Source organism: Danio aesculapii, chromosome 18 (genome assembly GCF_903798145.1).
Source record: "Danio aesculapii chromosome 18, fDanAes4.1, whole genome shotgun sequence".
Taxonomy (NCBI): Eukaryota; Metazoa; Chordata; class Actinopteri; order Cypriniformes; family Danionidae; genus Danio; species Danio aesculapii.
The window spans coordinates 25607543-25621674 of record NC_079452.1 but is presented as its reverse complement, the minus strand read 5'-3'; the positions used below and the strand labels follow the sequence as shown (position 1 = coordinate 25621674).

Here is a 14132-nt window from a genome sequence, read left to right as displayed (position 1 = left end):
GATTTATACATTTATTATTATTATTATTATTATTATTATAAAGTAATGCAACATTCATTAATGCATTATTAAAGGACAAAAAAAAACAAGTCAGATCAGTTCACAGCTCAATAAATGACTTTATACTGTAAGGATATTGTTGAACATTAGTCAATATGAGCTAAAATACATTGAAAAATACATTTAGATGAATATATTTATAAATGTATTATTATTATTATTATTATTATTATTATTATAAATTAATGCAACATTCATTAATGCATTATTAAAGGACCAAAAAAAAACCACCCCAATCAGATCAGTTTACCTTCACTTTACAGCTCAATAAATGACTTTAAACACATTAAGGATATTGTTTAACATTAGTTAATATGAGCTATAACACATGTATTAATACATTTAAATGAATAGATTTATACATTTATTATTATACGGCATATATCATAATGCAACATTCCTTAATGCATTATTAAAGGACAAAAAAAAAAAACAAGTCAGATCAGTTCACAGCTCAATAAATGACTTTATACTGTAAGGATATTGTTGAACATTAGTTAATATGAGCTATAACACATGTATTAATACATTTAAATGAATAGATTTATACATTTATTATTATACTGCATATATAAGGTAATGCAACATTCATTAATGCATTATTAAAGGACCAAAAAAACCCAGTCAGATCAGTTTACCTTCAGTTCACAGCTCAATAAATGACTTAATGCTTTATTAACATTAGTTAATATGAGATAACAAATTCATTAATACATTTAGATCAATAGATTTGTATATATATATATATATATATATATATATATATATATATATATATATATATATATATATATATATATACTGTAAAAAATCTTATGTGCTATTTACTTTAAAAAAATAGTAGTAACAAATAGTAGTATTATTTATTATTTTTAAGTAATTTTCAAGATTTTTTTTTATCAAAAAACACTTGAATGAATGATATGAAAAATGCTAGGATTTTTTGACTGATAGATGAAGAATTCAATATTATTAGTGGAATGTGCTTTTGTAATTTAAACAAATCAACCACCATTTACTCATATTAATTTATGAAAATTACTCATTCATAAAATGTAAAATATATCAATTATAATTTATTATACTGTACATACACAATGCATTTTGCCAAAGATCATTTTATTACATGTTCCACTGATAGCAAAATGATATGTACAAGTTGTTAAATAAATCTATTTAAAATTTACAGCAATGTTAAGCTCTGAAAAAAAATGTCATGGACAAAAATGTTCTGTCAACTTTCTTTTGTAGGAATGGTCACGTTCTAGACAAAATCTGACAGAATTTGTGTATTGCATACTTGTATAAATTAAGTTCAGCACTAGATTTTTTCCCATACTGATAAACTTCCGATGACCTATTTTATACGGTTCCTTTTACAGTGTCGATATTGTAATGTAATTCAAATACAATCAGTTAAACAGACTTTGGCATTCATTTAGTTGCTCAAGCATAAAACAAGACAAAAAGCCATTTGCTCGCACGCCTGTCAGATTCGGCAGGCTAGCGCAGAAGCTCCATTGAATATACTGGGGTAAAATAAATGCTCATATTATAAAGACATGGCAGGGGAAATGTTATTTAATGCAGTGCTTCTTGTACAATCTGAGACCCACTTTATATCAGATATCACTCAGCCAGTGGAGATCGCTGATTTTTAAAGAAAACTGACCTTAAATGCGCAGATTTTGCATTGGCATACAATTCACCGGAAACGATTAACTTAGGTTACTGGCAAATTCAAAGTCCTATTAGCATGCTTCAGCATATACCCCTTTGCACTGGTTTGCCTAAAAAAATAAGTGAAATTTATCTCTTAATTTTATTAGCAAAATCTTCTAAATATTTTATAATCAATCCAGAATATAAATGTTTTAAAGAAAATATTCACATTTTTTAATGAAAATTACAAGTCTTTTACAGTGTACAGATGAAGTCAGAATTATTAGCCCCCCTGTTTATTTTTTCCCTAATTTCTGTTTAATGGAGAGAATATATATATATATATATATATATATATATATATATATATATATATGATGTAAAAATGTGTAGCTGTAAATGTTATTTGGATAGCATGAATTTGGATGTTAATATTGTAATGCAATGTTGAACTATGGTTAATAAATGCCGTACAAGTATTGTTTATAATTAGTTAATGTTAATAAATACATGAACTAATGAAACTTTGCTGTAAAAAGTGACACATATTTCAATATTTGTCTGATTTGTCTGATATTTGTTCATGCAATAGTGTGCAGCTCTTGTAGTCGTGATATTGAGTGTAGTTTTGTTGTGTGGAGCAGAGGATGATGGGATGCGAATCTGTCTCCTCCAGACTGTGTGTATGTGACTTTACATGTTCATGGAGAACACCACCTGTGCATTACTTGCTGTGATATTTATTGTGATACGAGTACAATTTCACCAGATGACTTGCGTTATCTCTCTATTGGGAAACAATTGATCATTTTTAGATTGATTGGGATGATTCTGTATGGCAGTGCGTCTGTATTAATATCTAACAAACAAATTAAAAGCTGTAACGAGAACACTCACCCCTCTAAACCTCACTCCCATCCGCTTCATGGCACCAATGTAACCCTGCCGGTCCTACACCACCCAACACGCTCCGTGAGGTCAGAGGAGTGAGTTCTACCTGCACAGCACTTCACTAGCTGGCCTCTGTTATATACAGTCACGAGCCTCAAAAACATGCCAATGATCAATTATAATACAGACATTTGTGTTTCTCAGTAGCAGAAGTCATCATAGTAGGTAAACTCTGAGCACAGTGAAAGGGAGAGTACTACAAATCTTTTATTTACAATCCTATTTGCTGAAATAATGACAGAAAAACTCCACGATGGTGTTATCAAGACTTTCAGAAGAAGAAAAGCAATAGTGTGACACTGATAACATTTGATTTTTATTCATTAGGATAAACCCCTTGAGTTGTACTATCTCATTTTAAAGGGGGTCCCACAACTGATCACATAATAATAACACCAAAAGACAAAAACAAAACATAAATTACACAACATTCAAAACACACACATAAAAACAAACAAACAAACATAAACAAAAGGAGAAATAGGATACATACATATACATAGAACAATACACAGTTGAAGTCAGAATTATTAGCCCCCCTGTGAATTTATTTTTATTTTTTAAATATTTCCCAAATGATGATTAACAGAGCAAGGAAATTTTCACAGTATGTCTGATAATATTATTTCTTCTGGAGAAAGTCTTATTTGTTTTATTTCAGCTAGAATAAAAGCAGTTTTTAATTTTTTATGAACGATTTTAAAGACAATATTATTAGTCCCTTTGAGCTATATTTGTTTTGGTTTGGTATACAATAACTTGCCTAATTACCCTAACCTGCCTAGTTAACCTAATTAACCTAGTTAAGCCTTTAAATGTCACTTTAAGCTGTATAGAAGTGTCTTGAAGAATATCTAGTCTAATATTATTTACTGTCATCATGACAAAGAGAAAATAAATCAGTTATTAGAGATGAGTTATTAACACTATTATGATTAGAACTGTGTTGAGAAAATCTGCTCTCTGTTAAACAGAAATTGGGGGAAAAAATAAACAGGGGGGCTAATAATTCTAATATATATATATATATATATATATATATATATATATATATATATATATATATATATATATATATATATATATATATATATATATATATATATATATATATATATATATATATATATATATAGATCAGTGAATCAAATCACCACATAAATAATAACATCCCTAGGAAAAACAAGTACAGTCCAAAGTAAAATATGATAGAAGAGTTTGCTTAAACACCTTAAATGATAACAATGGAACGAATGTTATCAGGTAAATTATTCCAATCTATTGGCCCTTAAACATTTAGGGCTCTATTTTAGCAATCTAGGTGCAAAGTCTGAAGTTCAGGGCGCAAAAGCATTAAGGTCATGTCTGAATCCACTTTTGCTATTTTAAGGAAGGAAAAATACGCTCTACGCCACGGTGCATTGTCTAACAGGGTTGAGCTTATTCTCTTAATGAGTTATAGGTGTGTTTTGAGAATAAACCAATCAGAGTCTCATCTCCCATTTCCTTTAAGAGTCAGTTGCGTCGCGCCATGGCGCATTTGCTATTTACATGGCGAACTTTGTAAGTGTAAAAACTGAACACTTCACTAACCAGAGCACCTGCAGCGCAAGAATGAGAGATGAGCCTCCTCATTCTTTACTTTCACTTTCTCTCTTTCGTAGATAAGGAAATGTGTTGTACGCACAGACATCCATTAGCCTATACATAATTAATTTTGTTGGTTAAGCGCAAAGATTTGTGTCAAACCTATTTCTAAATTTAGTACTAATTTCCAGCAAACGAATAAATGAACAATAATAAGGAAGTGTGGTCAAAACAGTTATATCCAAATACACATGCTGTGCTCCATATGGTCTAAAACCTGACAGATGGACAAATCTAAGCTTGTTTTTAATAAAACAAATATAAATATGCATATAATGAATAATACTGATGATAATAATAACATTATACAAAAGCAAATTGTCATGAATAGCCTAAACTAAAAAAAGCCCCTCGAGATGAAGACATGGAGGCAGTGGTTTATATTTATGTAGAAAGTAGTATTTTTAAAAGTATTTTAATCCTTTAATTCTTTTTCATTTGTAAATATATATGCGTAGTGCTGTACATCCTGCGTGTTTTAAGCAATGTGTAAGCGAGGCGCACAACTAACGTGCTCTGCGCTGGACTTTAAACCTGCTTTCAGCTGGTCTATTGAACAGTCTATTTCAGTTCCTCACAATAGCAACACACTAACAGTGCGCCTTAACACACCTCTTTTCTAGACCGGAAAACTCATGAGTCCACAAAGTAGCGCAAATGGATTTGCTATTTAAACAACGTGGCGGAAAATAGGAAAATTGCTGTTGCGTTGGTATAAAAATAGCAACACATCATGGAAACACGTGTTGCGCCTTATTGTGCTGAGTGTACAATAGGGACCAAAAGCTCTTTTACCAATAGATTTTTAAAGCGATTAACAAAAACATACGTCTGAACAGAATGTCTTGACAATTTAAAGGAAAAATACAAAATATTGTTATTAAAAACTAAGTATACTTAAAATGAATACATTTAAATATAAATTGAAGCCAGTGAATATGTTGTATTGTGTGGCCACTGCTGTAGATCATACATTATACATTGATGTGTATAAAAAGAACAACCCAGAACAAATCTACAAAGTCTATTATATGCTGTATTAAGAGGAGCAAAATCTAATTTCGATGCAGTCTGGTAGACGAAAATCACAACTATAGAAAAACTATTTCTATACCGATGTAGGGTACTAATTCCAAGGTTCACTTTACTAACAATATGATTAACATGTGATTTAAAGGGCACCTATGGTAAAAAAATCAACTTTTCAAGCTGTTTGGACAGACATATGTGCATGTATGGTGTATAGAGCGTCATATTGGGCTGATATAAACACACCCAGTGCTTTTTTTTTTTAATTTAACAACATAAAAAACGATGGACCAATTGGAGCGGTTTTCAAATCGACTGCTACCTGACGCAGGAGAGCGGTCCCCCGCCCACCAATATTGATTGACAGGCGCGTCATCATATCCTCAGTTTGTTGATTCACGTCCGCCATTTTCAGTGTGAGTTGAAGCGATATCGCTAAAGGAACACGCTAGCTCTATTTTTAGATGCAAGGCTCATTGGGCTCAACACAAGATCAATATTCTCCACATTATCGCTCTAATCGGAATTATTGGTTGTATCTTTAGGTAGGTTTGCAAACATGTGTACTTCTCATTGAGTCTACCTTATACTTCAGCCGTTTGCATTTCTCGCTATCCCAGAAGCTCCCTGTGATCTTAACTAGCATGCGTTTTATAATTCTAAACATCGGTTTCTATCAGGGTACACTCAAGTCGACGGCTGGGCACCGCGGACCGCTGCAGAAACCTGTGTTTAGAATTCAAAAATGCGTGGCGCGACGATTCGGGACACTTCATGTTTCTGGTGCGCCACAGAGAGTGTCTGGTGTGTCGTGTCGAGGCTTCGAGCGGAGCATCCGGTGCCTCAGTCAAAGTTAATTCAGTGTGCGTGGTTATTAGTTTCTGTGTACAAGCTCGGCACTTGAAACTAGCACACAGTTGGCTGTAAAACTGTACAAAGACACTAATTATTTTGTACTCTCTGCTTGGTCTGTGTCCGAGTCGTACATGTACGACTGAATGCTGCTCCTCTCCTCCTCCTTTCAATCTGCCTGTCTGTGTTGCAAACACAAAGCGGGTCATGGCCCCGCCCCCTTGTTACGTTGGGCGGGAAGCCGAAACTAATCTACATGTGAAGCAACACACCCCTAAATCAGTGAGCTGTGGACACGCCCCCAACATGACACTTTAACACATTATAATAAAAAAATCTGAATTGTGTTTTAAACTGAAGCTGAACTGGCACACTCAGAAGAACCAGAATATTAATATTAAATCAGAAAAAAGAGGTAAACTATGTGCCCTTTAAAGGATAGTTCAGAATCATCCAAAGAAGTACCGTCATTACATAATATAGAATAGGAATAGCTTTTGTCTGGAACTAAAAATCCTAATGTAAGACCTAGTTTTATTAAGCACTAATTTATTATCTAAAAGCCAATTTTGTAAGACATTAAAATCATACTGAAGGCACAACTGAATTTGTAAGATAGCAGAATCTGACACATAAATGGCGGTATCATCAGCATAAAGCTAAAGACTACCCTTAGTTAAACACATCATAACACTCTTGTGTCCATTGCGAATGCTAAAACAATGCATTGTGCAGCCCGATTTCTTGTCGTGATATTGAGTGTGGGTTTTGTCGTGTGGAGCAGAGGATGATGGGATGCAAGTCTGTCTCCTCCAGACTGTGTGTGTGTGTACATGTTTATGGAGAAGGCCACCTGTGCATTACTCAGCTCTGACATCTCATGCATTGATCAGACAAAAGCAGAAAGGGATGGAGGAGATACAGAAAGCGTGTGGAAGCGTCAGGGGTCGACAATAATCAGCACGGCAAACATATTTCTCCTCTGCGCATCCGTGAAAATTCACCTTTCTGGCTGAAAACTCCACCATCGTTTCACTTACAGACTCGCTAGAATGCGTTACCATAATAACTTCATCTGGAAGGGCATCAGCTCTTCATATCGCACTGTTTTCCTGGATAAATAGAGATGATGTGGGAGGGTTTACCATCTGGATCTGTGCAGAATACCTTTACTTACAGCACTGAGAATTTTGAGGCTAACAAATTACTGCACTATAAACTGTAGATCATCAATTTTCTGTATTTTGTGATTCATGTTTATTATTATTATTATTATTATTATTATTATTTCTTTCTGCTTTTGAATTGCAGTATGAAGGGTTGATCTTTCCTCCAAAAACGTTTAACCTTGAAAAGTATGACAAAGTGACGTTTTATTGACATTTGTAATAGTCTGCAGTGCTATATTGTCTGTTGGTGTTGTATATTACGCTACTAAAACCTTGTAATAACTCCCAGCACATTTTCAATTCTTTTACAGGCTTATTTCTCTCTCTATATATAAATTCTTATACAGAATATTGTTTCGTAGTCACTTTGATAAAATGCACAAGTAAATTTCCATCATAAAATTTCCATTATGTTAATTAACGAATGTTTTTTACTAGTCTGTGTTTTTGTCTTGTTTATTTGGGTTAAGATCATATCTAAACATCTTTAAATATGCATTTACTAGATTAACTGTTCTGCTGACAACAGAGTTGAGGATTCAAATGCAGGTTTATTACAAGAATGGTCAGGCAGGCGATGGTCAACAGGGTCAAACAGATGCATACAGTGAATCCAGAGTCGTGGTCGAAGAACGGCGGCAAGCAACGTAAACAAACAGACTAAGCAAGGGTCAAGCAAGGCAAGAGAAAGGCGTCATAAAGTTCACTAAACAGATAAACAAGACTCAGCACTGTATGTGTGCACGTGTGGTGTATTTGTAGTCGATGTAATCATTTCATAATGATCTTTCGGCTGTGTGTGTGTTCAATGTCAAACAGGAACAGGTGTGTGTGAGGTGCATGACAGTGTTTGTAGTTCGTAACTGTGGCCGATTTGTAGTTCTCCAGCAATCCGCAGAGCACTGGTGACTGTAACATTAATGAGAATCTAAAGTTTAATGTCTACCTCCTTGAAAAAAAAGGCTTCTTCTTTTTTAAGGTTTGTGTAAAAGCTGAATTGTAAAATAAAATTAAATACAAATTGAGGATATATTTCTATAAGCAGCCATTTTAATAATTTGGCATTCTTTTATTGATTAAAAAATTATAAGTTTAACATAATAAAAACATAAACATAATTGACACATTCAAAATTACCATTATCTAAGTGTTTTTATTTGTATTATTAATAAAGTTATTGTTGTTTTGCTATAAACATTTTTATTATTATAATTTGTTTTTATTTTTATTATTGGAATTATTGTTGTCATTTTGCTACGAGTTATTATTATTAGTATTATTGTTATATATGTTTTATTATTATTATTATTATGTTATTAAATTGTATTATATTTATATGTATATGTATTATATATATATGATGTATTTCTGCCAGAAAGATAAATATATCATAAATTAGGTGGATGTATGGATGGATGTATGGATGGATGGATAAATAGATAGATAGATAGATAGATAGATAGATAGATAGATAGATAGATAGATAGATAGATAGATAGATAGATAGATAGATAGATAGATAGGTAGGTAGGTAGGTAGGTAGGTAGGTAGGTAGGTAGGTAGGTAGGTAGGTAGGTAGGTAGGTAGGTAGGTAGGTAGGTAGATAGATAGATAGATAGATAGATAGATAGATAGATAGATAGATAGATAGATAGATAGATAGATAGATAGATAGATAGATAGATAGATAGATAGATAGATAGATAGGCAGGCAGGCAGGCAGGCAGGCAGGCAGGCAGACAGACAGACAGACAGACAGACAGACAGACAGACAGACAGACAGACAGACAGATAGATAGATAGATAGATAGATTGACAGATAGATTGACAGATAGATTGACAGATAGATAGACAGATAGATAGATAGATAGATTGACAGATAGACAGGCAGGCAGGCAGGCAGGCAGGCAGATAGATAGATAGATAGATAGATGGATGGATGGATGGATGGACGGATGGATGGGCGGACGGACGGACGGACGGACGGACGGACGGATGGACGGATAGATAGATAGATAGATAACACAATATAAAAAACTACCATTATTTACAGATATACACATGCATCACTGGATTGCTAGAGAGTAAAATTAAGTATATAATATTTATTATGGGTTTTTTTTCTCCATTTGAAGTTAATGTCTTTAACAACATTGATAAACACAAACAGGCTGGTAAAAAAATAGTATTATTATTTTGCAGTGCTGCCACACATCATCTAAAACGTGTATGAAAAATGATGCTCATGTAAAAGTGTTTATTCTACATAAGCATTGATCCATGTGATGTTTATTCTCCTGAAGAAAGAGGGAGTGAATAATGGCATGTGCGAGTGGCTGAAGGGAGACTCGCGCTGAATTATCCTGCTATTGTCAAGAGGAATGCAGGCGCTCTTTATGTATTCATTGATGTGCAGATGTTTTCCTCTTCTTGTCTTTCTGTTTATCTGAGATACTAGAATACGCTTCAAGCATCGGTTTAAGCTGCTTAGTATAGAAAAAAGTCAATGTTAAAAAAGCATTTAAAGTGTAAAGTGGCGCAGTGGTTAGCACTGTGACCACACAGCAAGAAGGTTGCTAGTTCGAGTCCTGGCTGGATCAGCTGGCGTTTCTGTGTGGAGTTTGCATGTTCTCCATGTGCTCCGGTTTCCCCCACAGTCCAAACACATGCGCGTTAGGGGAATTGATTAACTAAATTGGCCGTAGTGTATAAGTGTGTGTGTGAGAATGAGTGTGTATGGGTGTTTCCCAGTACTGGGTTGTGGCATTCTCTGTGTAAAACAAATGCTGGATAAGTTGGCGGTTCATTCCGCTGTGGCGACCTCTGATAAATCAGAGACTAAGTTGAAGAAAAAGGAATGAATTTAATGTGTGTTTCTACAGGTGGTTTGTTAAACCCACTCACCTGTGTGAAGCACGATTCATAGATGCACAATGTGTTTTATTATTGTTATTATTATTTTTATTACTGTTATTATTTGTTTACTGAAATTTATCTTCATCTCCTCCTCCTTCTCCAGCTGGGTTTGTGAAGTCTCCGATGTCAGAGGTCAAGCTCACCGGAGACGCCTTCGAGCTGTACTGTGACGTGGTGGGGAACCCAGTGCCGGAGATCCAGTGGTGGTACGCCGATATAAACCGTGCAGATTCCTTCAAACAGCTGTGGGATGGGGCCCGGAAGCGGCGGGTGTCCATCAACACGGCGTCCGGAGCCAATGTGGTGAGCGTTCTGGCCATCTCTCGCCTTACGCTGGAGGACGCCGGGATCTACGAATGCCGCGCCAGCAATGACCCGCGCCGGAACGACATGCGGCAGAACCCGGCCATCACCTGGATCCGCACGCAGGCCACCATAACCGTGCTGCAGAGTGAGTTTCTGTAATATTAAGCATGATTTATCTTGAGCCGGGTGCGCCCGTGGGTGTACACTAATAGATGTAGAGAGCTTGTAACATCCCCGTAGCAGCCTTTGGGGCAGGCGCTTCTCAGTTTTTGGTGGTAAAAAAATTCAAGTGGCCTAAATAGAAAATACATGATATAATAATAAAAATAAATTAATAAATAAATACATTTACTCAATTTCACACAAACAAATATATATATATATATATATATATCAGATTAAAATGTGTTAAACAGGTTATAAAAGAATGAAAAATAAAGAGACATAATAGTGCGATCTGCTAGACATAGCACAGCTCTCATTCAGTAAAGGCACAGCTAAACAGATGTGTTTCAGTCTTGATGTGAATGTGCCTAAAGTCGGAGCACATCTGATCATTTCTGACTCCAGCAGCGGGGGGATTTTCTAGTTTATATGATCCAAATCATTTAAGTGATCTGTTTTGAGGTTCTAATAATACTTTAAAATCTATTCTGAATGTAACTGGGAGCCAGTGTAAAGACCTGAGGATAGGTGTGATGTGCTCTGATGATGCAGCGTTCTGGATGAGCTGCAACTGTCTGACTGTCTTTTTGGGAAGGCCCATGGGGAGGACATTACAGTAATCCACTCTGCTGCTGATAAAAGCATGAACAAGTTTCTGTAAGTCCTCACTGGAAACAAAGCATCTAATTCTTGCAATGTTTTTGAGATGATAGTATGCTGATTTACTGACTGCTTTGATATGACTATTGAAACTCAGAACTGACTCCAGAATCTTTGACTCCAGAAAGATTCTTGACCTTTTATTTTGTTGTTTGACCCTTAGAGCCAAGGTACGCATTCATCTTGAGAACCTCATCTCTGTTCCCAAACGCAATCACTTCAGTTTACTCTTTGTTTAACTGAAGAAAGTTTTGGCACATCCAATTGTTCATTTCATCAATGCATTGGCAGAGGGTGTCAATAGCCGCATTTCCACTATCGGGCCAGTGCGAGCCAGGGCTTTAATCGGGCCAGGCTGGGCCAATAGCCCGGGAGGTTGAGAAATGAGGCCGAAATCATGTCGCGTTTCCACTGTCGGGCTAGTTGCTCGCAGCGCGTCACGCAAACACCGCCCCCAGAACGTCCCCCGAATCAAACGTCACACAACCCGTCACACAACCCGCCCACTTCAGCGGGAACAAAAAACTCAAATTATAACCACAAACACAACCTGGCATCACTACGAGAGCTGGAAGATGGAGAACACCGAAGCGATTGCTTTTTTACTGTTTGTGGTCTGTTGGTGTAAGGCCAGACAGCGATCCCTGGATAAGGACATTCGAGTTCGGCGGCATTTACTTCGAACACAGATTTTGGCTGCAAGGCGCAAAAGAGCAGCCGAGCGACGAGAACGACGTATACAACGACAACTGCAACGGCAACAGTGGATGAACATGGTAATATTTCATCTTGTCTCCTATTTACCTGACAGGAAAACTCCGCCTTTGTACGTAACCCCGCCCCGAAGCCCCAGTTGGCCCTCCTTGGCCCAAGGTATTCGGCGGGCCGAAAAAGGCCGGACGCTGGCCCCAAGGAAGCCCCGCTTTGGCCCGATTACGCCCCGGAAGTTAAAGTGGAAACGCGACTGGCCTTGGCTCGCCCTGGCTCGCTCGCTTTAGGCGCAATAGTGGAAACGCGACTAATGGGGCTGTAGTCATTAGGCAGTAAGGCTAGGTAGATCTGAGTGTCATCAGCATAGCTGTGGTAGGAGATTTGGTTCTTTCTCATTATTTGGCTCAGAGGGAGCATATAAAGATTGAACAGGAGAGGTGCCAGAATCGAGCCTTGTGGGACTTCACATGTCATGGGTGTCCACCTCGATCTATGGTCATCTATATTGACATAGTAACCTCTTCCTAACCCCTTGAAGCTTAAGAACTTGTTAACCTGGTTAAAAACAACTTTTTCAATGATTTTGCCAATGAAAAGGAGATTTGAGATTGGCCTGTAGTTGCTCGATAGTTGCTCAAAATGTTATCCAGGTTGCTCTTTTTCAAGAGGGGTTTAACAACTGCAGTTTCAATTGAGTTTGGAAAAATCCCTGAGAGAAGTGAAGCATTTATGCTTTATTTTACAAGGATAGTCCCATTGAGATACAGGATTTCTTCTTCCAAATGCTTTAGCACACACAGCATCTATTTTATTAGTAAATATCGACTCTCTAAACTAAGGATTATCTGTATTTATAAAACCTTTAAAAGGTGCGTGTGTACTTTTAAAATACTCTCAGGCTAAATCAACATCAGGTATCTGTGAGACGCTGTATAAATCTCAAATATCTTGCATAAAGGCTAGCTCATACTTAAATTGTCGTTTGAAAATAATACATGGTTTACCCTTTAAAATCCTGCAGTTTCTCACACACCGGACAATGACCACTAACATCATTACAGAAAACACCCACTGCTGAGAGTCTATTAGTGCAGTGCATTAGTTATAATGACATCAAGTAGATTTAGATAAATCTTAATGATTTAACCGTGTGAGTATATTGATCACTTCTAAACAAAAAGAGTCATAAATACTGTTAAAAGGATCAGATAAATGAGAAAACTAGTCATAATTTAAGTTCAGAGTAAGATCATCTCTGATGTAGTCTAGTTAATTGTTTATTTATTTATTTATTTAATCTTTTTTTAATTGTCCCTGACCTGGTAGGCCTACCTTTATTGTTTTATTTAATTTTTTATTCATTTTGATTGAACTTATCAAGTTTTTCAGTCATTTGTGTTTTTAAAATCAAAATTTCTGCTCCTTGACATCCTTTTTTATATTATTGGCTCAGAGAAATATTCATTCATTGATTAAATTTACTTCGGCTTAGCCCCTTTATTTATCAGGGGTCGCCACAGTGGAATGAACTGCCAACTATTCCAGCATATGTTTTACACAGCGGATGCCTTCCAGCCATAACCCAACACTGGGAAACACCCATTGACTCTTGCATTCACAATCATCCACTACAGCCAATTTAGTTAATCAGTTCCCCTATAGTGCATGTGTTTGGACTGTGAGGGAAACCGGAGCACCCAGAGGAAACCCACGCCAACATAGGGAGAACATGCAAACTCCACACAGAAATGCCAACTGGCCCAGCCGGGATTTGAACCAGTGACCTTCTTGCTGTGAGGCGATTGTGTTACCCACGAGATCATTTATTTAATCAGTTTTTTAATTGTCTCTAAAACAACTTTTGAAAACCTGGTAGGCCAACCTTTATTGTTTTATTGTTATCATTTATTATTTTTTAATCAACTTGCCAAGGTTTTCAGTCATTCGCAGTTTTAAAATCGAAATATTTGCACCTTAACATCGTTTTTTATTTAATTAGCTCAG

The 14132-nt window shown here is 36.0% G+C and overlaps 1 protein-coding gene across 1 annotated transcript in view; it reads left to right on the top strand.

Annotated features, from left to right (window-relative positions):
- Positions 1–14132, top strand: part of nptnb (neuroplastin b) — a 168406-nt gene that overhangs the window by 93993 nt on the left and 60281 nt on the right. Inside the window, 1 exon segment of the mRNA XM_056479002.1 lies at positions 10390–10737. Coding sequence (XP_056334977.1) covers positions 10390–10737 — 348 coding nt within the window.